We start from the raw sequence: 24634 nt of genomic DNA on the forward strand, positions 1-24634 counted from the left end.
CACAGGCTTTACAATCTATCCAGTCCTTTTTCTATATTTTTTCTGAATAATACACACCAATACTGTTTCTATTATTTGGGCACCACTATATTTTTAGTAACTTCTTCTTTTGTATTAAGGGCATTACTAAGAGAATGAATTGTTTGGACAGTAATCTCAGGGCACAAGTTAATCTCTCCATTAAGTAAGTCTCGTTTCCAATGTCAATCTATTGATCAATCATTGGCGAATCTGGGTCAAGGCCCTACCTGGTAATTGCTTTTCTACTTTCCTCTAACTTGCTTTTACCACTTGTCAAATAGTATAATGCTGTAAAGAAACTGTGGGCACAAAAGAGGGGTGGGGGGCATTGGGACACAAATAGCTAATAATGACATGACGTTTAATTTACAAGTTAGAGAAAGGGTATGAACCTTATAGTGATATCTACAAAAATAGTTTTATGATCTTGTAGCTTTGTAGTATTTTTTGTATTTCTTACTTTTTTTGGTAACAGAAAAAGCTAGAAAAACAGGGTTGAAGGTGTCACATTTTTTAAAGATTTTGCTCTTAGAAACACTGTCAAGGTAAACAATTTTTAAAACACACTTCTGTCTTTTTAATATAATGTATTGCATACATCTTCAGTAAATGCAAATTAAATTTACATTACTAGTTTCTGTATTTTATTCATACATTCTAGTCACACGCAATGACACCTAATTTATCTGCGGATTTCACACATTCGTGGACCTATGCCCCCCCCCCTCCCCCAAAACATAAACAGAGTTCCACTGTATTAGTAAACTTTTGGAATCTCCTTTTTATCTGCAACCTGTTTTTAGCAATTCATATGCCACACATTTGATCCTTGGCTATACAATCTGAAGCCAAATGAATACAATTAAATTAAGATTACACACAAAAGGGCCATACAGGAGCTGCTACTGAATTACAGCTCCTCTTATTAGTAAATCTAACAGTTCTAACAGCATTGTAAAGTTAAACTCCTGTGATAGTACATGTTATACCTGACTTGTAAATTAAGGTACAAGACTAGTTGGTAAACCATAACAGGGCTTTCTTATTAATAAGATAGAGTATGCAGTTCAGCTTACAGAGAGGTATACTTTTTACGATATGAAGATGTGAAAGTTTGCTGTATCACATTTAGCAGAACTTGAACTATGCAGTTCCAAGCTAGTATTCCAAAGAAATACATTTTCCAACATAATTGAAGAGGCATCTTGAATAAACAGTCCATCGATTATTCAAGATGACATTTTTGTCCACTTGAAGTGATATTTGTTTGAGGGTTTTTGATTTTATGGATGACAAAATAAACATCTGAAAACCATAATGACTGTATTTTGTCCAGAAGATATGTTTTATTTACTGGTCAGTGTAACTGATATTTTATTATTATTTATGAAGTAACGCTTTCAAACCTGCAGACCTGTATACAAATTATTGACTCCATTCAAAACTACAGACCTGTATACAAAAAGATAACCCCATTCAAAGGCACAGACTGTTTTAGTGGTATAGGAAAGTTAAGTAATTCAAAACAGTAGACAGGTAACTAATATTTATGCATGCCCAATAACTTAGGACACTTAAATTATTTAATTAGCTGTGCCAGGTAAGTCTTTCTATAAAGGTACTTTGTAATGAAAGAGTTATACATTAAAATTGATTTTAAAAAACAGAAATGACAAAAAGAAAAGAAAAATAGAAAGCTGGGAACCCGGTAGAAAAAAGTGAAATGTAATGAATCAATCGCAAGACCTGCTCTGTGTTTTTTTTTTTTTTTACCTTGGCCATAAGGGAAATATAAAAACCAATTAAAGTGTCATTTAATGCTATTGGCTCTTTCATATTCTTTGAAAAGGTCAGACAGCCAGGTGATATACAGTATTTTCATAGTGCTTGTAACTAACCTTTCAGATAATAACTTTGGGAAGACGATGCTATACTATAACAGGCTGAAATGTACTTGCTTATTGTCTAGACACTTAATGCCTCCCAGATGCCCTTGGAACCTGGCCACCCTGTGTACTGTTTACCTGGCACTGCCAGGGACAGCTGGCAGTGCCTCCCAGGGTCTCAAGGTCACTTTTGTGGTCTTGGCATATGAAGAAATCAGCGCCATGCGCATCTGCTGGCACCTGTTTTAATTGTGTTAATGCAGAGGTCATCTGGGATGCCAACTGTCGGGGGCCAGTTTCACATAGTGCTTCTAAGCACTTGGCAAGCTGCTTGGAGCAGGTATATGTTATCCATTCCACTAAATAATATTTAGAAGCAATAGCTATTATTATGTATCTCTTAGCATGCTCTTTTAAATATTATTACCCAAACAGTCAACTATTACATCTTTAAATGTACTGAAATAAATAAAGTTTAGTTACACTGTGGAGTTGTGTCTATGTCCAATTTGTCTATGCAAGCACACACCATCATTGTTGCTGAACTGTTTAGGGTAGGACTACAAGTTTACACACAACTATTGCTTGACATTTCTGACATTTAGTCAGTATACTATAACAGTATAATTAACGTAAAATTGATGGTGTTCAATACATTTTTTTTTTTTTTTTACTGGACTGGACGTTTTACAAAAGAGCTTTTCTATTCCAGCCACAGCTTGTGTCAACAATTTACAAGTTTGCTTATTCTAAAGTCCCTTAAAGGAATCAACTGGTTTACATTGCAATGACAATGCTGCAGTGCCTGTCCATAAGTGACTAATACTGTTCTGCTTTGCGTTCTCAATGATCTGTTGTAGAACTGATAAAATGCAATTAAATACAGTAAACAAAAGGCTTCTGCCAAAAGCTTGCCTATTATCAGCCCTCCATTAAAGCATGTTAGATCTACTGCCTCTCCCTACTGACTTCCAACTTAGTTAAAATGACTGGAGATAACAAATAATTCTGTACGTCTTACAGGTTATATACTTCCACTCCTTATATAGGTCTTAATTGTACAGTTTTGAAGGAAACATGTTACAGTAAACATGGCATGGAAACTGAGAACTTCCTTTCACCTCATATAGTTCCAGGCATCATATATAAAATTAAACTATAGTCCTTGTTTTGTATAACATGTTTTCTTTCAAAACTGCACATTTCAGAAATATGTAGCTGATGGCAGTGCAGGTATGGTTTCCTTTTTGTTATCTACAAACACTCAATACATATTTTATCAGGGATGACATGAGATGGACATTCAATTAACATAAAAGTATTTTTTTTTTATTTTATTCTTATCCATCCCACATTGCTCTCCACTGTATATTTTGTGGTGTTAATGTTCATAAACAGCAGAAGCAACATTTGAGATAATGAAAATGAAAAATCCAATAAACAAGCACACTTATTGACATTAGAGAAGGCAACACCAGCCCACATAGATTTACATAAGATGTAATAGCTGGGTCGAATTTAAACGTTGACAATTCAGTGTCTTTATTAAAGTCTTTTGTAATAATCTCACGATTATCAATACACTATGGGTTAATATATTAGAGATTTTCAGATGAACTCTCCACCAAGAGCAATCAGTGAGTTCTTTTAGCTAAGACAGGATGTGACAAAAAAAATAGGAACACCTGAAATACGTAACAGACACATTTGTGTGAAAGGCTGGTTGATTTCTGATGCGTAAGACTGACACATTCTGTAATATATATATATATATATATATATAGAGAGAGAGAGAGAGAGAGAGAGAGAGAGAGAGAGAGAGAGAGAGAGAGACACACACATACACTGGTGGTCAAAATTATGGGGACACCTGTAAATATACTGAAATCCTACAAAGAAAGGAAAACTATACCTAAACCATTGGTTTATACAAACCATTTCCATTTATGGCCATTTCAGAAGGCAATATAACAGTGGATACATTTTACTGGCATTTTACCTCAGTTTCTCCCATGAAACTCTTACCCCTTTTAATGGAGTGTAGATTCCCCTCACAGTCACAAGGCTACAGACAGCTTTCAGAACCTGAACTAATTGAGACAAGAGAGCCATGTGGAAATCTGGGACAGCCAGATGAAAAGGCAGAGAGAAGAAAACAACTAAAATACATGAGACTTGATTGTTCTAAAGTCCAAGGCTAATTGTTTCCTAATCAGCTCTCAACTTGCTGCTGATTTCAATTCCACATCAAAAGTCACCATATCAAAGGAAACAGTAAAGAGACATCTTTGAGTATGGTCTGGTATGATGGGGAGAGTTGTTGCTTGAAAACCTTTGTGCAGACAAGGAAACCATCAAAAATGCAAAAGAGCAATGAGGAAGAGTGTTGTGTACAGGTGAATCAATATTTGAACTTTTCAGCTCCAAGAGGAAACAATACATGAGTCAGGATGTTATGTAGTGCCAACAGTAAAACATGGTAGTAGCGTGAAGGTTTGGGGTTGTTTTGTTGTAAAAATAGAAGGTACATCTGTAAAGAAACAATATCATTCCCTTCTTCAACATCATTCAATACCATCAGGAAGATGACTAGTGGGTGAAGGGTTTGTTTTTCAATAAGATAATGACCCTAAACACACAGCCAGGCTTAACCTTAATTACATAAATCAGAAAGAACAATAGGGTTTGAAATTGTTATGCTGGCCTCCCCAGTTATCTGACCTGCCAGCAAAACATATCCTCTGTTGCATTTTCTTTTAGAAGGTTACTACATTTTCATAGAAATCAATAGTTTATGCTGAATCTTCCTTTTTTAGTTGTATTTCAGTATAATGTCCAGGTGTCCCCATAATTTTGACCTCCACTGTATATATAAAAACTGCATCTCCTTGGCAGAGAGAAGGCCTGTCAGATTTGGATTACAGGTTAACACTTCAAAACAATGCTTAGATTTCTTTCCACCAACTAATGGGTCAATGATTATCAATAAGATTATCAAATCAACTGTGAAATTGTTCGAATCCCACTCAAGAAACCTCCTAAAAATATATGATTCAATAAATATATAACACACAGTACTGAACTGTTCTGTAAATAAAGCACATTTTCTATGACAGCAGAAAAGCACTGTTTAGAACAAGACACATTACGAAGGGGCTGTTCGGATAACATATGTCTGGATAAGTTTTTAGTGTATTGCAATTTACTTTATACAACCTGTTTCATCCATTAACAATAGTCCCTATTCAGCAGTGTTAATTTATTAAAGATGTTATCTGTGATCGCTGACCACTGCTATGTGCATTCAGTCGGGTGAAAGAGAATATAGCTGGTACAATGTTGTTTCTAGCTAGCGATAGTATATTCCGAATTTCAAGAAGATCAGAAAGCTGGGACTGAGATCTGAAGGATTACTTTCCGATTAGTGCTCTGGCTCACAGCAAGCTATGGGTTTAGGGATTTGGTATTCCAGTTTTTTAGGAACCAAGTCACTCCTTCAAACTTAGCGCAGACAACTCAAGTAGAAGCTGAATAAAAGTAACTTTATTAACTAGATTAATAAACTATCAGTAACATCTAGTAATGAACTTCATTAAAGTTCAGTAAACAGGCACTGAACCAACAACACAAGAAAATGGGGTCCAATGCTAATGCTAATAAGCTAGTAATTAAAACCTTGGCAACCACTCTTTAAAGCGATTTGCGTATATATGCGTATATGCATATACCTATTTATGCATGCAATATAAACCCATGTATTTATATATATATATATATATATATATATATATATATATATATATATATATATATATATATATATATATATATATATATTTATATATATGTATGTAGCTTTATGTAATATGTCTGTATATAAACGCATTTCTGTTTAAATGTCCCTGTATTTTTAATGTTTCGGTTGTGTAGATGATTTATATGATCCTGAATAAAACTATGACTTATATTCAATTGTTCGTCCTTTCATTATAATATTTATATTGTTTTTAATATGCCCATCAAATTGACCGGTCATAGTTGCTCTAGGTATGCCTATAAACGCGTTCGTTCTAGTGTTAATGTTTGATTTGCATAACCTTGGTACAAAAAATGTAACTAGCTCATTCAGTTGAACAGACTCCTACACATTTGTTTTCAGAACAGCAAAGAGAGCCTAGGTAAGATCACACACAACCCTGAGAAACCACTGTAAAGGAAGAGGCTCCTGACTGCTTACCGCGGGTGTTGAGTAGCCGGGACCTCTTGCAGCGGTAGAGGATCTCCTGCTCGCAGTGTTCCGCCCCGCTCACTATGGCCTGCAGCTGCTCTCGGCTGGTACTGTAGTTGAACTGCATGGAATATGGCTTCTCCAGGCTCGAACCCTGGACCCTGGTCAGCTCCATGCTGTTGTGGTGCATTGTAGTCCACACTTTATCATCTACAATGATAGTCGTAGGAAATCGTTAAAAAAAAAACCCAACAAAACAAACAATACCCCTGTGAAGCCATGATTTTTAAAAAAATGGGTTAGATTAACTCACCCATCATTTAACTCTGCAGGGACTACTTTTTAAGGAACAAATATTTTTTATCCATAAAACCCTTACCTATCTTTGCAAAAATATTACCCAACATTGTTTTAATGCTGGGTTGATACTATTAATGCTGTGATAATTAGGAGCAATTTATTGTTAAATATATTACAGCACATTTTTTTTATTATTTCCCAGTTAAGCGTGAGGTAATTTGCATACTCACGCCGCATACATTAGCTGTCACAATGTGTTTGCACCTTATTTTCAGCTTCCCACTTACAGAAACAAACATTTTGACTAATATGTTCATAATACTGATGAAGGCATTACAAGTTTGTCCACCTTCTTATACTTTTATGTATCTAATCTATTTATTTTGCTTCATATTCAGACTAAAATACAAAACAAGTACAATAGCTCTGCATATAAGGTGTAATACATTCTGATTTGCATTCTTGAAGCATGCTATTCACAATTCATCTAGATAGCTGAGGGTAGAAAAAAGTCCTCAATCTTAAAACTGCAGTATTTGGTCTACCTCACAACACATGGCATGCCATTGGAAACCTCACAGTTATTAATCTTAATCCCGATATGTCAGTTCTTTGATTAATGAGTTGCCATGTTCTTATTTCCAGTCACAGCTACTGCACGATTTTTTAAAGTGTTAAATGAACCTATTTACAGGGAGATGGAACACATTAAAGTATACTCCCATGACGGAAAAGCCTTGTAGTGAAAGCTTAAAAAAGGCAACAAGGAGTATTGGACTGCTGAATTATTTAGCTCCACAGTTACCTAGGAATTGAATGGCGGACCATCAATGTGATCTTCTAAAATAAAATAACCATATTAAAATAAGACCACTGAGGTGGGCTTGTGGAAAACCTCAAAAAATGTATTTGATTCAGCACTGCCTGGCCACTTGTTTACAGTCTACCTGCTTAGATTTGTCATCGCCGAATTGTGTATGAAATAGGAATGTGTAGAATACCTGTTACATATACACATTATTTAATAAATCCATTCATAACATGCTGATATCAAACAAGAATGCTGTCCTCCCTCACGTTTCCAACTGAGTACCAATCAATTTCAATTCAATTCCACTCCACATTAAGTGTTTTAAAAGCAGATGGCGTACTGATGTACCAATGCCATAAACTGACTAATTGCCATTGATTGGTACTCAATTGGAAATGGGAGGTAGGACAGCTTTTCTTGTTTTCAAATCAACACATTATGAAAGCATTTATTGAATACCTGTTGATAAATACTTCTTATAGACAATAACAAGCACAATGAACTAGTATCAGGTTCACCCAACAGTGCTGCACTTGTATGCCGATAGTGATAAAGCACCCATCCACCAAACCAGAACTGTGTGTGATAGGTTTGAGAAGCATTATTTCCATAGCAACCCCCCCCCCCCGATCTCAATCCAAACAAGTATGTTTGGGATGAACAGGAATGACACATTTAACATCACATTCCTCTGCCTACTTCATTTACATGAAATATCAGTGACTGAATAGATTAACATCCCTCGAGACACCTTCCAGCACCATGTGGAGTCTATGCTATGTCACGTCAAGGCTGTAATCGGGACTAACAGTGGCCCCAGTCCAATATTAGGTACCGGTCATAATAAAGTGGTCAGTCAGTGTATACAGTCAGGCAAAACTACAGGCCCTTTTTATAGCTAGTGCAATAATTACCTGTCTGGAAATTCCATTTGCTAGATAGGTATCCCATGTGCTGTTCTGAAAGAAAGTTTAGTGTGCATGCCCTACTTCAAGGCAGTTCATTATGCTTGAATTTCCTATATCTTCTGGAGAGTGACATGCCCCCTCTCCTTCTACAGCTTTTTTCCAGCTTTTTTTTTTGCTTTGCTTTAACTTCTTTTGAAACTGAACTTGTGAGCTCTACATAACGAATCAAAGTACATAACTGCTGAGATGGACTTATTTCACAAGCAGGGTAATATTGTACAGTAGATGCACACAGAAGCGAAAGCAGTGGCCAGTACATTTCACTGTATTTTACATGATGGTTTAATTGAAGTATCCGACAATTATGTTAAAAAGGTACACCATCCAAACGTATCCTACACGTACTGCTTACCTGTCATATTGCAGTAAACCAGAGTGGGACCCAATGGACCGCTCCCGTCTGAGTCAATGGAAAAGTAACCTGATGTCCTTCCTGTGTGTCTGTAGGCTTCACATGAGGGCTCATAGATTGCTGCAATATCAAAGATTAGGTTTAAAAAATATATAAAACAGACAAGTATTATTATTATTATTATTATTATTATTATTATTATTATTATTATTATTATTATTATTATTATTATTATGATGATGATGATGCTTCAATGTGAAAACAAGCCAAAAGTCATATGAGTGGAAAATACAACCCATTTTGTTCTATTATTACAGAGTAGCTCTTTTTATATGTATTTCAGGTACAAGGGTTTACAGATATAGGAAATACAGTGTTGCTTTCACATTTAAATTAAATACAAAGGACTTCTGTGGTCGTCCAAAAATTGGCAAACAAGCACAACTGGCATAAATATGCTTAATTAAAACACGATTCCTAGTTGCAATGCTGTGGCTAACCTCCAATGATACCGCCATTAAGCAAAAATGGCTGGCTGCTTACCCTGATTAAAACGTAAAAAGAAAATAATAAATTGGTATGATATTGTAATTACTGTTTATTCAAACATGCTTCTAATGAGAACACAACCCTTTGTATACATATATCAAATGCACTTGTTTATGCCCTGCCAGAACAAGTTAATATTTATATTCTCACAGAACTAGGTTTAGGGATTTTGTAACAGTTCACATATATTTCAGAACAACTATTTATTTACAATGCTATTTTTCTACAACAGAAAATTGATAAGATCGATGTGGTGCTTGAGCCAGGAATACAAGAGAGGCCTCTTTATGAAGCAAAGGAATGCCTCTGTGCAGGTTTGGCTGTATTGCCTATGTTTATGCCTAAAATTATTATTTTCTAAGCTATACAAATAAACATATGTTTGACTTGAATACTATTGTTTGTCAGTTTTATTTTTTCCCCGACATAGGCTGGTGTATGTAATTAAATGTTTGCAAAACAAAACGCAGACTTTTTTTCAAGGTGTGTGATGGGGTACCCCCACCTCTCTGTGTGTACAAAATATTAGGAACACCTTCCTAATATTGAGTTTCACCCCATTTTGCACTCAGAACAGCCTCAATTCGTTGGGGAATGGACTCTACAAGGCGTCGAAAGTGTTCCACAGGGATGCTGGCCCATGTTGACTCCAATGATTCCCACAGTTGTGTCAAGTTGGCTGGTAGTGGATCTCTACTCCGAATAGCTCGTTCCATCTCATCCCACAGATGCTCAATTGGATTGAGATCTGGTGACTGGGCAGGCCACTGCAGTAAGCTGAATTCTCTGTCATGTTCATGGAACCATTCCTGGACAATCCTAGCCTTGCGACATGAGGCATTATCCTGCTGAAAAAATCCATTAGCAGATGGATACACTGCTGCCATGAATGGACTACCGAGCAGGTGAGAAATGTGATATGGTCAGATGAATCATCCTTCATCGTGTTCTCAACAAATGGATGAGTGCATGTGTGCGCGCCAACCTAAAGAACTCTACAGCTCTGAATGCTTGGTTCCAACAGTGAAGGGTTCTGGTGGTTCCGTAATGATGAGGGCCGCATTTTCCTGGCAAGGTTTGGGTGCACTCATTCCCTTAGAAGGCAAGGTCAATGCTAATCGCTTCTTAATGGTACTGAGTGATCATCTTCACCCCATGTTGCAGAATTTCTTTCCTGCCGGGGGGAGTGTCTTCCAGGATGACAATGCACCTATCCACAGAGCACGTGCGGTCGCCCAATGGGTTGATGAGCATGACACTGATGTTATGCATATGTCATGGCCTTCTCAGTCACCAGATCTGAACCCAATCAAGCATTTATGGGATATTCTGGATCAACACCTGAGACAGTGTTTTCCACCTCCATCAACTAGGCGTGAGTTGATTGACTTTCTCTTGGAAGAATGGTGCCGCATCCCTCCTGCAGAATTCCAGAGGCTGGTAGACTTTATGCCACGGTACTTACAGGCCGTACTGGCCCCACGCGGTCACCCAACGTCAATGTTTTGTTATTGTTGTTTTGCAGCATGGATGTGGTTAAAATACTTGATCCATGCTAAACTCGGGTACATTGTGACCATCTCCAGATTGATTAATTTATTGCTACTCTGGAGAAGCTCACATGTATATAAACCTGCAGCTTTGGCTGAATGGTGTTAGTGTGTTCAGAGGCGGAAAGAGAGACGCGAGTCATGAGTAAAGACAACTGAAAGAGAGAAAACAATTGCTACCCGTGCTAGTTTTTGTGACAGAAATACAATGAACCTTGGTTGTAAATCTTCATCCTGACCTGTGAGGGTACTAAGCGAGGACAGAGTTTTTTTGATTGGGCTGGCTTGACAGTTCTTTTCCTGGTTTGGGAAGTCAGTCATTCTGGAAAAAGGCGAGACTCCGCTGCAAGAACGTATTGACCTGGAAGGGAAACAATGTAGCAGCCACAGATTGTAAAGGCAGCTGCATTCGTTTACCAAGGGGTCATGAGTGACAGCATATAAGGGGGACGGAGAATCGTAATCTGTTCCTTTGCATTTGGTTTGTAGTGAGTAAAAGCCAGGACAGTAAAAGTGTATTGTTGCCAGAAATCGAGTGTTGTGTTTTTGTTTGTTTGTAATTGTCTCATCTTCTCTTGTACGTTGCCAGACAGTTCACACAGTTCCAGAGCTATCGCCAGGGGCCAGCACGAAACTGGACAACACTGCACCTTTGTCACAAATAAAACTGTATTTGCACCACGAGCACTAATTCACGCACTAAGCAGACTTATGTATGTATTTTGTGTTTTGTGTGGGTGTATAACAATAACAGGATTATTATTATTTACTGATTGTTTTGACGTTAGGCAGTGGATTTAAAAATAAATGAAACAGACCTTTTCACCTGGACAACAATTATGTGTCTGTTCTTTAATCACCTGCACACTATCAACCACTTTGCCATAGTTTTATACCAGCACGATACTTTTTTGTTCCTTGTGTTTTGTCTGTTTATGTTAGCCACTGTTCTGTTTTTGTTGTGTTGTGAAATTGTTTCTTTTAAATCTTTGATTTATAATTAAACTCACGCACAAGTGCATTCAACCACAGTACTGTGTCTCTGCACTTCCTGGTCTGACGTCACCCACAAGCTATCCTGTTCACAAGGTGTAATTAATTTTGTAGATTAATTATTGCTTGTAAGCTGTTTTGGAAAGAAAGCAGTATCAGCAAAATGACATAAGATTGCACTCCAGATTTGAAATAATTGTGCCTTATTGCACGTTTTTTGGATTTACCGTACTAAGCACTTTGTGAGGACAGCCTAAAAGCTGTTTTTTGGGTGCATTGGCATCTTACTGTAATACTATATTTAAAATTGTATTTTCTTCATTTTCTTAATTAGATCAAAGAATGTGCTCTTGGGATTTCCAGTTCAGTTTTCAGACAAATGCAATAATTGGCCTCTATCAAGGTGCCAATGAATACATGTTGTTATGGTTCACAAACTGTCAGGAGGAGGTTGTCACAAACTGACGGTACAGACACTGCATGCCAGACTGCAGTGTTCTAGAATTTTAGAGAGAACCGTCTCAGCTGAACTCCAGATCAACCTCAGAGATGACTCGCTTATAGCTTGAATTGTTTGTAACTTTAATAGTCGACAACTCAAATTCTTTGTTTAGTGTCTTTCTGTCCTGTATAATGTGGAGCACAATTAAAAGTGCCACATTGCAAGATTGAAACAATGGGAAAACTCCCACTCACCACATTAGCCTATTTATCCACCATGCTAACCAATAATATAATCTGATTTGAAATAACTGCCAGAATTGAAGATCATCTGCACATTGGGATTTGTATTACACTCAGTGCTCCCTCCTGCAACAATTCTGATTTACCTATAGATTAAATGTCAGCTTTGGGACTAGAAACATATTACAGTAAACATGTGTTTCATTTAAAATATATATATATATATATATATATATATATATATATATATATATATATATATATATATATATATATATATACAGACACACACACATTGCCTGATAAAAGTATCAAACCACAGAGATTGCTAAATTGAAACGACTAACTATCTAAACATAAGACATGTAAGTAATTCATATGACATGTTTCTCTCAAAACTCCACTCTTGAAACTTGCATAACAAATCAAAGTGTATGACAGCTGCAACATATGGAATTGATTATTAGTAGCACTACAGTCTATGAGTAGTGTAATAACAGTATGATTACTGCATATTGTATTTATTACACAGTAACAACTGTATAGTTACATGGACATAACCTTGTAAACATTTTTACACACCTATTTCACCAGTAGTTGCCACATACAAGCAGGACATGTTTGTAGTTACCCAGGTATTACCTTGTTATTGCATGATTATGTATGTCCCTTAATCTAAAGTCCAACCATATTAGTTTACTAGCTATAACAACTTTAAGGGAACTCCAGGGATGTGTTGAGAGCTTAAGTAGACCCCTGATAAGGGGGCTCTGCCCTCTTGCAAGAAGGTAGTAAACTGATCTGTTTGTATTTTACCAAACCTTAGAAGACATTTTCAAAATGACAAATGACAGCAAAAAAGATGTCACGTTATCCATCCCAGTTCAGCATACGTGGTTGGCACAGCCAATACATCTTTAGAGTTTAAGCTTGATGTAATTGAGTGTAGACATTCTTCATCTTAATTGTCTATAACTACCGAACCTATAAAGTTGAAGACAGACAATAAGAACATCTATACACACACTCATGGTAATCAATGCTAACTATTTTCCTAGTGTGCTTCAATAGCCAAAAAATTGCTCATTCTGTGCATTTCTTATATGTTCTCGGGATGCAACATAATGTAGTATGAGAAATGAGAGAAGACAAAATGCATGGGGCTTAATCTTTCTTTTGCTTTACTCAATACAGGCTGAATAAGCCACAGGATAGCAGTTTGACACACTAAGGTCTGTCTGTGTTTCAGGGACACAAGCCTGATTGTAAATGCTAATGAAAATGAGACGTGGATTCAGGATATGGAATATTTCAAATACGTCACAAATTAGTTAATTACTTTTGGTGAAACAGTACAGTTTTTGAACTACAAGTAATAGTTAGACCATTAGCTATAAAAATATAAATTTTATGGACACTCTTACCCAAGCAGAGCTGGATACTCTATATTTGAAATTCATGTCTCCATGCTTGAAAAAAAAAATACACAGCTTCTGTCTTTTAAAAAATAAATGAAACCAGGACTAACCTTAGCATTAATCTTGGACTGCCTAATGATTTCTTATTTAAATTAGACTAAGGTTAAAAGATACTGGTTGGTTTCACAGATGCAATTGGCACTAATCTTGGACTGCCTAATATTACCTCAGGTAAGGAAGTCCCAGATTAGCTTCAGTACAGGTCTGTGAAACCAGCCAAAACTTTATCTAAATCAAGATTAGTTTTACAGTGACAGAGTGATCCATCAAAAAATATTTCTGTTCCATATTGTTGTCTCAATCAATATCTACTGCCTTAATAAATCAGAATACTCTCCCACTTACAGTTATGGCAGGTGGCTCCAGTGTAGCCTGTTCCTGAACAGTCACAGTAAAAGGTGCTCCAGGACTGGGAACATTGTCCCCCGTGCTCACAGCCATCTGGCAAGCACCTAAAGAAAGAATACTTAGACATTTAGAAATAAAAAAAAAAACAAACACAGGACATTAAAAAAAAGAGTTGCTTGTCTCTTTAAATGTGTCTATTAACTATCCCGGTTTACTTACCTGAGAGGAGAAACATTTAAAAACCAGGGTACATGAAAGTGGGCTGTAGGGGCACAGAGAATTGAAAATAGAAAGTCTGGCCTTCAATAACAAAATGGTGTCAGTAGCTATATTTTATTCATGAAGGAAAAAAAGAAAAAGAAAAATAATGAAATTGAACAAAATTACAATTTGGCATTCCTGAGAAGTGGCAGGGCAGGAGGGTCTGTATTTTTCTTATTATTATTATGGAAAAGGAAAATCAATTCTTGGTTAATTGTGTGGTGAAAATAAGAAAACAAAAGAAAAACTCTGAATGTACAAAAAAAAAAACACATTAAAAAAGCTGTTACTGGACAGTCAAATGAAAAGATGTTTGGAGTTGGTTGACCAATCACTTGTCTTTCAATGAAGAGCAACAACTTCTTTCTATGACTATGATTTTTTTTTTTCCATGAATCACTTTGTGATTTAGGGCTATCCACATCGGTTGTTTCATTGAATATGAAGAGATGTTGAAAATCATTTTTTGGCCACTGGTCTTCCAAGTTAAGAGGTACTGTCCTTAAGTCTCAGTGGGCACAGTTGGAGCAACATGGAGCAGCAACTAGGTTACAAATTATATTCTGACGCAAACATAACAGCAAGCTAACTGACAGGAATGAAAACCCTGAACAGCTGGAAACACCACAGAACACTAATAGCTACGTTTAATAAATTGTTTTATTCTTGTCTGAAAATTTCCTTTTGCTTCAAAACATCCACAACATCCATGATTTTGAAAATGTATGCAATTTCTTTATGCACCCGCAAGACAGCATCTGAGCTCCTGAAGGTTTAGAAAAAACTCTGTGCTCCATGCTCTGTATTTTTAATCTATGATTCTGATCTCCTGTGCTCTTTAAATGTTTCCTGAATACTAAGTAATCATTTGGTAAATTCAGCAGATGTGATATATATATATATATATATATATATATATATATATATATATATATATATATATAATATATATATATATATATATATATATATATATATATATATATATATATATATATATAATATATATATATATATTATATATAATATATTATATATATCGCTAGATATTATAAATAGTGTTTCTGATACAGCAGAGTAAGTATTCTTTGAACCCCGTGGCTTATTACAGAGGAAGAGGAATTAGATGTTGACATTCTCTACAACATTGATTAATCAATAATGTCTGGTAACAGCAAGGGGTCTGTAAAATAGGTATTCATATTGATAATATCTGGAAACGCAGTACTAAAGCGTGTTTTACAAGTACATTTTTTAAATGCATAGACTGTGTGTGCTGTCATAGGTTAATGTAGGGATAAACATTCAAAGGGAAGGGGGAGGGGGGGGGGGGGGCACAGAGAGGAGTACCAACTTATATTACAACCCGATCATTTCCAAATTAAGAATACAGGTATCCGACCAACATTTCTGGCTTCAGGGTTGTGTTCGACACTTTAGGAGAAATAGCTGTTCTCTTGTCTTATTCTGTTGCAGGTACAGCAAAACCTTGGAATTACGTAAGTCTGATTTGTTCATAACTGTGAAAATGAATTTTCAATGGTTTAATAAATGTGTATGTCTGTTATATACACCCTTAATCTGGCAAATACAAGGATACAGCAACACTAAAGCAATACTCATATTGTTATGGTTCTAAAGTCTTTAAAACAGTACTATAAATTGAAAAAGGCTACATTAAAGTTACTATTGAAATCGTAACTATATAATCTATACGCAGACACTTGCATTCCTATAACTGTTATATGCTACTTTATTATTAATATACAAGTTAAATCCCGCTTTATTTGTTTTCTGTTTATAACCAACATGTATTTAGTCCATTGTGATTTTCATTGAAAAAAAGAAAAATATCAATGAAGAGAATACCATTAAGTAGGGTAAGTGACCGATTGGGATGCCACTCTTTTGAACTGACTTTGCAGTTGAACATCATATTTACAGTGGTATGGCAAAAATCCCTGTGTGGAACTAGAAATCCATCAGAAAATATATATTTAGAAAAAAGGCACGTTTCTGCAAAGGACCAGACTAGAACATAATTTGCTGCTGGCTACATTTTTTGCTTAGACACATTTTGATAAATAGTCTTGGAGATTCAATATTACCATTGGATAATTATAACCCATTCAAACAAACATTCAGTTTTTATTTTTAACTTTAAGATGACTGTGGGTTACCTAAAAACCTTATCTGACTTCTGAACGGCAACCTCTTATTTATTAATTTGGTTTTTGCTTATTTATCTAACTTTGTCCTGTTATTTTATTTGATACCAGTAACAACACATAATTCTTTTTTCTTCGATCAATGGTTTTATGGCTGCCTAGGCCATGTTATTAATATAAAAACGCACTAGTGGGTGATACAATTATGTTAATTAAATAGCGGATTGGCTTAGGATCCCTTGCAATAAAATGGTTCATGAACTGCAATAAAAACAGATGCAGTAAAAATATGGCTCCTCGGGGCAGTAGCTGAACAAAAAGTGGAAAAATACAATGTAGCAACACTTGTAACTTGGCTAAACCTTACATGACTAATAGCATATCTGGTTTGTTGTCAGTACAAGGCTGTTGTTCTTGTTATACATCAGTTTCAGTTACAGTGGACAGGAAGGAGCTTCTCTATTAGTTCAATTTACTGATGAGAAACAAAAAAAAACAAAAAACCCAAAATGTTGCCTAAACACTCGGGTTCAGAAGAGAACCTTGTCATTATGGTTGATGACAAAAACTATATTCCCAAGACAAATGCATGTTCACACAACAGCTCCCAGTGTATGTGAAGAATTCACAAAGTAGGATACACTGTAATGCCAGGGCAACAATCCATACATCTCTCCATTCGCCAAAAAATAATGTTAAGCGGTTGATTCCTAAAAGCAGACCGATATGATTACAATTAGTAAAAGCGTGCTTCCACGCATCAGCAGTTAAAATACAGTATAAATTGCAATGGTTCTCATCCACTGAGGACAACACATCAAAACAATCAAAAGAAGTCTTCATGGGTAAGCAACTTGTTATACGATTCTGTTTACGTAAGGCTGCAGAATCATATTTTACTACACTATACTTCCCCCCCCCCCCCCCCCCTTGCATTTGGTCCTACATGTTTACAATCAGCATCACAGCGCTGGCTAGTCACTTTCTGCATTAAATCAGTGCTAGCAATGCATTTATTGCACTTCCAGTTATAGCCATGCCCAACTCCAGAGACATCATCTAGGTCACAATTCACACTATAAGGCAAATCTATGTTTTTTGTATTTGCCAAAACAGTTTGTAATGTTACATGTTTTGTTTGTTTGTTTGTTTGTTTGTTTGTATTTTGTAATGGTTGCCAGTGCATTTAAATACAAAAAATGTAAGAAGACTGTCAGTGACTGGTGACCCAAATACATAACACAGTGCCTTTAATAAATGAGAATGATTTAATATAAATGACTGTGTCTAGCATAACCCTGATAAAATAGTTTTCAATTTTCAACGGGGCTGTAAGATTTATGAAGCAAACCTTGAAAGGTGCTGAGTATTTACAGCAGTAATGCTTCACTCTGGTCTACAGAATAACATAGTAAAGGGAATGGTTCTCAAACTTTTTCTACTTGAGAGCCCCTTTGAAGAGATTTGGGTCTCCCGTAAAACCCTATGAGAAAAATCTAATTGCTAATATATTGTAGCATAGAGGTCTGCTCGGGCCTAAATTTAAAACCTGATCCGAACCCGATTCCTTTGAAATATTTGCATACCCGACCTGACCCAATCATCTTCACAAATATCATAATTCCAAACATACGCTAGTGAAACTAAAGTACCCTCCGTGTAAAGTCTATTCCTGATTTCCAGTTAAAACGTAAATAAACTATATGCTTTAAAAGAAGATAACAGGCTTCTTTAAAACTTTGTTACCATATATAGTCACACATTAAGATGCTCTTGCAAATTCGCATAATCATTTTGGGCAAAAGAAGTCATGTACATCTGACTTAGCCCAGCTATAGGAAGAATACAACCCTTTTCAGAGATTAATTTTTCATGTTTTTGCTGTCATATATCAGTAATATTTTGCAAGATTTGCATTGTACAAAGCTACATGGACTTCTATTACTGCTGAATACAAAAATGTACTTTTCCAAACAGTGGATTTAGACATACCATTTCCAGCAACGGCACGTTCCACTGCTACACATTCTCCTGTTAATATATTTTCTTTTTACTCTATCAGCATCAACACTTTTTTTTCTGAAAAATGTAGTAGTCGCCAATAGTTTTTTTTTTTTTTTTTTTTTTAACCATGGTTTTCTCCCCAATTTAGTATGCTCAATCACTATCTGTATTCTCAGCTCACCGCCACAACCCCCCTGTCGACTCAGGAAACGGTGGCTGGAGCATGCGTCTTCCAAAACATGCTCCTGCAAATCCATAATTTTTCACACTGCGGATCCACAGCGATGCCACCAGACCTATAGTGCCGGTGGACAACACAGATCCGTTGGCTCCACTGCAGAACCACAGACGCCCTATCGGCCACAGGGGTTGCTGATGTGCGGTGAGCAATGGATTCCACTGCCAACCTAAGCCCTCCCTACCCGGGCAGCACTCTACCAATTGTGCGCCACCCCCCAGGAACTCCCGGTCACGGTCGGCTGTGACATAGCCTGGATTTGAACTTGCGATCTCCAGGCTATAGGGCTTCACCAATAATTTGTATCATTTTTCCTCCCAATTTGGAATAGCCAATTATTTTTATGCTCAGCTCACCGCTAACACCCCTGCGCTGACTCGGGAGCAGCGAAGACGAACACATGCTGTCTTCCAAAGCGTGTACTGTCAGCCGACTGATTCCTTTTCACACTGTTGGCCCATCATGCAGCCACCTCAGAGCTACAGCATCGGAGGACAATGCATCTCTGGGTAGCTTACAGGCAAGCCCGCAGGCGCCCGGCCAGACTATAGAGGTCACTGGTGCATGTTGAGCCAAGGACACTCTGGTGGTGCTGATGGGGTAAATCGTTTACTTTAATCGCTTAAAGTATTGTAGCAAAAGAATTATGATGAAAAACAATGTTCAACAAAATAAAAGGTTAAATAAATGTAAAAAGGTATCGCATATTTTATTTGATTCTCTGTTCTCTCACTTGGGGTCACAGGCGCCAGCCAATCTCCAAACTCACACCCATAACATAGTTTTCCACCACTATTTATACAAATATTGAATCATTTGCTACATGTGGTTTGCTGTTTGCCAAAACTAAATTAAATGGGGTTGTCTGAATGCATTTGTTTGAATTAGAAACAAAGGTGAAGGTTATTCAAATTAGTATTTAGTTTGGGAGAATAGCCGCTCCCCCACAGTGTGATTTAACTAGAAGCTTGCTGAAGTTCAAACAGAACATTCTTTGTGAATGGTGAGACCTCTACTAAAGGGCACCTGTTTCTATTTGAAATGTGACGACTTTGTTTACTTCCCCCTTCATCTTCTCCATTTCAACACTCTAGCCTTCATTCTACTCTCTTCTTTTCCACCTTGGTTCATCTTTAAAGAGCAGTGACATTGACTTTCCTTCGGGTAATTAGGGCCCTAATGAGCAACAAGACCAATATGCGAATGCAAGCTGTTAGCAACCTGAAGCAACCAATAATTAGGTTTCCATTACTTATTCTTTGCAATTTTTATTACATGCAACAGTAAATTACAAAGAAAAAGAAAACACTCTATCTCTCAACTCTTACTGGGGAGAATACAAAAACATACCAGTGTAAATACAATACAATAATTCCCCAAGTTTTACATTTTCACCACCCTCCCCCCACCCCACCCAAACCACCCCCCCACAAAGGACCTCCCGAACTAATATCAGTCAGATAAAACTGAAGAAGGATTAATCAAAGATCTAATGGAGTCTGTAGCTGATCTCCAGGCCTGCACAGTCCTCTCCCCAGTGCCATGGACCCGAGCAGTAGAAAGTTCATTATAAATTACATCAGGAAACGCGAGGGTCCACTGACAGTAGGGGAGGGAATGTGGAGGTTGCCAATGAAGCACTATAATTTTTAAAGCTGCTGTGAGACCCGCCAACCAGATCAATTTCTGTTGCAATGATAGATCGATGGATGAGTCATCGTTCAGTAATAATATCTTAGCAGAGCAAAGGATATTCTTCTCAAGAACAGTGGACAAAGTTGAAGAGACCTGATCCCAAAATACAGCCACAACAGGACACTCCCAAACCATATGTAAAAAGAAGCCAATGGTATCTAAGGGACAGTATGCACATGCAGGGGTAGGGGTAGGTTTCATTGTTTAACCACCAGTATGTCTAAAGGTAAAACTATATCCTTCATTGCAGTATTCCGTTTTTTTTTCAAGTCTTACAGCCGTAAGATGAAAATACCACAGCCAACAAAAAAATACAAAACTGAAAGTTGTACAGTGGACGTTACCGTAAGGAATGAGAGGACGAACCCTAATTTTGTGACTTCATAAGGGCTTCTCCTGATGGAGGGTATTACGCGTTTTGTATTCCATGCAAGAAGAATGTGAAATGTTAAAGATGTTGATAATGAACACAGCAAATGATGACGTTTTTTTTTTTTTTTTTCTGCAGATTTCAATTAATAAACTGGAAGAAGTTCTATTATTTTTTTCTTTCAGATTTTTTGATACTATTATTTTCGACCTGAATTTCTTAAGGTTTGGAAGCATTCCTTAAGGGTTTGAAAGCTCTGGTATACAAGTTGGGCACAAAAAGGGTTGACAGGTATGCAATAGAAAGCATTTAATATAATTTGGAATGAAGGTAGTCGATAGGACCTATAAAATCACATTTTAAAACAAGCTTCCTATGGTTACCACTGCACTGCGTGCATCTTTGGCTAGTATCCATGGCCACAAGACCAATTCAAATACTCTTCTTATTGAAAATGTCTTTTCTTATTCTTAGTCTATGCCAATTAGCAAACACAGTAAGTTTTGTGCATTCACATGCAATTGTGTTAAATAGAGTCCATAGAGAGCATTCACTTTTGTGAAACATCAGTCATTTAGTGTGGCCTGAGACACTGTACAGGATCACCTTCCAATCAGCCCTTGAACAAAGTCTGAAAAGTGCCATAGTGTCCATTGTGACTAACAAACAAGGCGATATATTACAGAATGCATGTAAAGATAGGGATAGTTAATTTACCTAAATGTATCTGCTACAGTATCTGTGGCAGGCAGCTTCACATTTTTGTTCAACCATCGGATATAATTCAAATTGGAAAAAATAAGCATTGTTTGTCAGTTTATTACCCGAACATAAACCCTTCCACAGTTTTACAGCCTGTGCTTTTCAACAGTGCTCCTGGGGGCTTTATAATAAGCCGTCACCGAGCATTCAGCCAGCCAATCAAACTGCATCTCCCAGCCTCACTTGAGCTACTCAAGCAGCCCTGCTCTGACAGATTTCTCTCATAACTGTTTTCTTTAATCCAGAAACTGGCAGGTAGAAGTAAGGAAAGTGGCTGCTGAGAAAATGTAGAAAAAATAAAAACACAAGCAAATATTCAGTGAGCCAAGAACCTAGGACACAGGATAAAACATTTATGCTTCAGTGAAATTCAAGATGTTAATTAGGACACTTAGTAACTGCACTTGCAGTGTTGTGATTACACTGTCAAATAAGCACACTCCATTCTCGTTTCCTACCAGGGGACCCTGGTGCATATTGACACCAAATCACGCCAAAAACATGCCGTGTTAAATCATTAATGAACAGCTGCCATTATCTTGGCATCAACCTGATTTGACATTCAATAAAGGCTTGGAAAACATCCAAAAAGGGAATGAAATTATCCACCACCTCCCCAGCACCCTCGATAGTTCCTTGAAAAATTAATAAAAATGCCGGTGAGCAGGGTGGCGATATTTAATGTCTGTCTAGTGTACTGTTTAACACTCAATGCAGGTACAGCCACTATGCAGTCAGCAGGTCTTTCAGGGCCACAAGCCCTGCGGCAGTCATTTTGGTGGGATTTGGTTTTAAAATTTATTTTTCTCCAGTTGTGTAACACATATGGGGCTGCGCATTCATGTACCTTTCCTATTCATGTAAACAAAGCATGTTTGTGAGAATATTTAATACACGGGAGTGCAGAAATAAAGGAGCTATATTACATTATACCTAAAAGCCCCAGGAGCAGTCACATTGACGGCCACACAGAAAACAGTTGTTATTGTATTGTGATTATACAGAACGTTACTCTACTATATTTTTATTTACTAGTCTGGGACTAGTGAAAATAAATACCAGAGACTGTGGAGTTTTGCAACGCAAGAAAATATGGAGTTCATATTTTGGATCAGATGGCACAGAACTATTCCGCTAAAGCTGGCTCCCCATGGTGGTCTGTTCAGGTTTTTACAATATATTGGACCTAGCAGCCATCAACTGCTGGGTACTTTACAAAAAATGCATGGAGAAGAATTTACCAAGGAGAGAATATATTTTACAGTTAGCACAGGAACTCTGCAAGAAGCATTTGGAACAGAGGGAGACTGCCAAGCGTGTACCCACAGCTGAAGCTAGCAACCCTGTTGAGAGCCGCAAGAGACGCCAATGCCAGGTTGGCAAGTGCAATAAAAACAAACTTGACGGAAGGAAAGGCGGAGTAGAGAAGCACACTATCTGTGAACAGCCTTAGACTCAAGGTAAAGTTTCAGTTTTATAAATATGTATGTTGTAAACTGATGTTTATTTATTTACATTTTTCTTTTTTTGATTTTAAAATAAATGTTCATATGGGTATATACATATACAGTACCTTACAAAAGTATTCAGACACTCTCACAGTTTTCACATTTTATTGCTTTAAAGCTTGCAGTCATGACACTTTGAAGTAGGAATTAATATGTGTTATATACACAACCTACTCCACATATTGAGTGGATCAGTGTTCTAGGGATGTATGTATCCACTCTATCCCTGCACCCAGGCATTTCCACCTTTTCCAGGAGTATTTTAAGTTTCTGGTGGGCATTATTTTCAGCCTAGACTTATATACAAGGAACTTGGATAGGCAGATCGTGATAGTGAATGCATCAATCTTGATTGACATCTGTGAATTATGCTAGGCCATGGAAGATGAAGTCTCCGTCATGCTCCTCAAATCATTTACGCACAATTCTGGAATGGTAGATGTGTGCATTATTATCTTAAAAGTAGCCATTGCTATCATGGTACAAGTGATGCATTACTGGGTAGATCTGTAGCATACCGATGGTGTACCAATAGAACATGACTGCAGTGATTTCTATTTTAGTATTGTCAACTAGGGAAATAAAATACCGTTTTACATATGGTGCTTCATAGTGATGGCATTTGAACTACAGTAAGCACATCCACGGTTCTGAAATACTATAGCGCAATGCTCTTGAAAAGGATAAAATATTCATGGAACAAGCTTAACATTAAAAAAAAAAAAGTTTTCTTCACAAACACTTCATCTTCAAAGCCACCTCCAACTCCTCCAAACACCTCCTTGTTTGGACAAAATGACACAACTGACAACTTTATTACACTTGTCATAGACAAACATGACATACAGTGAATGTCATTCACACAAAATATATTAAGTCTTCTCATTGAAATGCTGTATACATTTACAACTAAGGTGGGACAGGAAGCCAGACAGATCTCAGCAGATAGTACCCAGTATGATCATGAAGAACATGGAAATACAAATATAGTATTGAAAACTACTCAGGAGAGGAAGGAGAATTAACAAAAAAAAACAGCACTCATCAAACAGCACTCTATTCTCCATTTTACATTTGCGGGTGATCGATTCAGTATAACCTTGAGAAGACAATACACTGGTAATGCCCAGTATGTACAGGGGAACTATCCCTTTATTGTGACTCTTAACAGGTAGTTTGAAATGCTGTATGAGAGCCAGGAAAGTCAGCCCCAGATTCACAGAGCCAGCTAACTGAAAAGAAAAATTATTATGGGTGGCTGTGCATTCTGATGCAATACAGAAAACTAATCCCTGTCAGGATCTCTGGACCAGCAAATTCAATATCCACAGGAAACATCATGCAAACAAGCTAGGAATATTTTTCAAGATCTGAGAAATAAATATTGCCTCATATAAAAGGATTCCTGACAGTCACATTAGAATGGGCCTGTTCATGAAATCAAACATATTTGTGATTGT

The 24634-nt window shown here is 36.9% G+C and overlaps 1 protein-coding gene across 1 annotated transcript in view; it reads right to left on the reverse strand.

Moving 5' to 3' along the window:
* The window catches only part of LOC121323640 (contactin-associated protein-like 5), a 206463-nt gene that overhangs the window by 52065 nt on the left and 129764 nt on the right, over window positions 1-24634 (reverse strand). Inside the window, exons 11-13 of the mRNA XM_041264814.1 lie at window positions 14166-14272; window positions 8567-8686; window positions 6145-6345 (exon numbers count right to left, since the gene is read on the reverse strand). Coding sequence (XP_041120748.1) covers window positions 6145-6345; window positions 8567-8686; window positions 14166-14272 — 428 coding nt within the window. The remainder of the gene's footprint in view (window positions 1-6144; window positions 6346-8566; window positions 8687-14165; window positions 14273-24634) is intronic.

This window comes from Polyodon spathula, chromosome 11, assembly GCF_017654505.1.
Source record: "Polyodon spathula isolate WHYD16114869_AA chromosome 11, ASM1765450v1, whole genome shotgun sequence".
Classification (NCBI taxonomy): Eukaryota; Metazoa; Chordata; class Actinopteri; order Acipenseriformes; family Polyodontidae; genus Polyodon; species Polyodon spathula.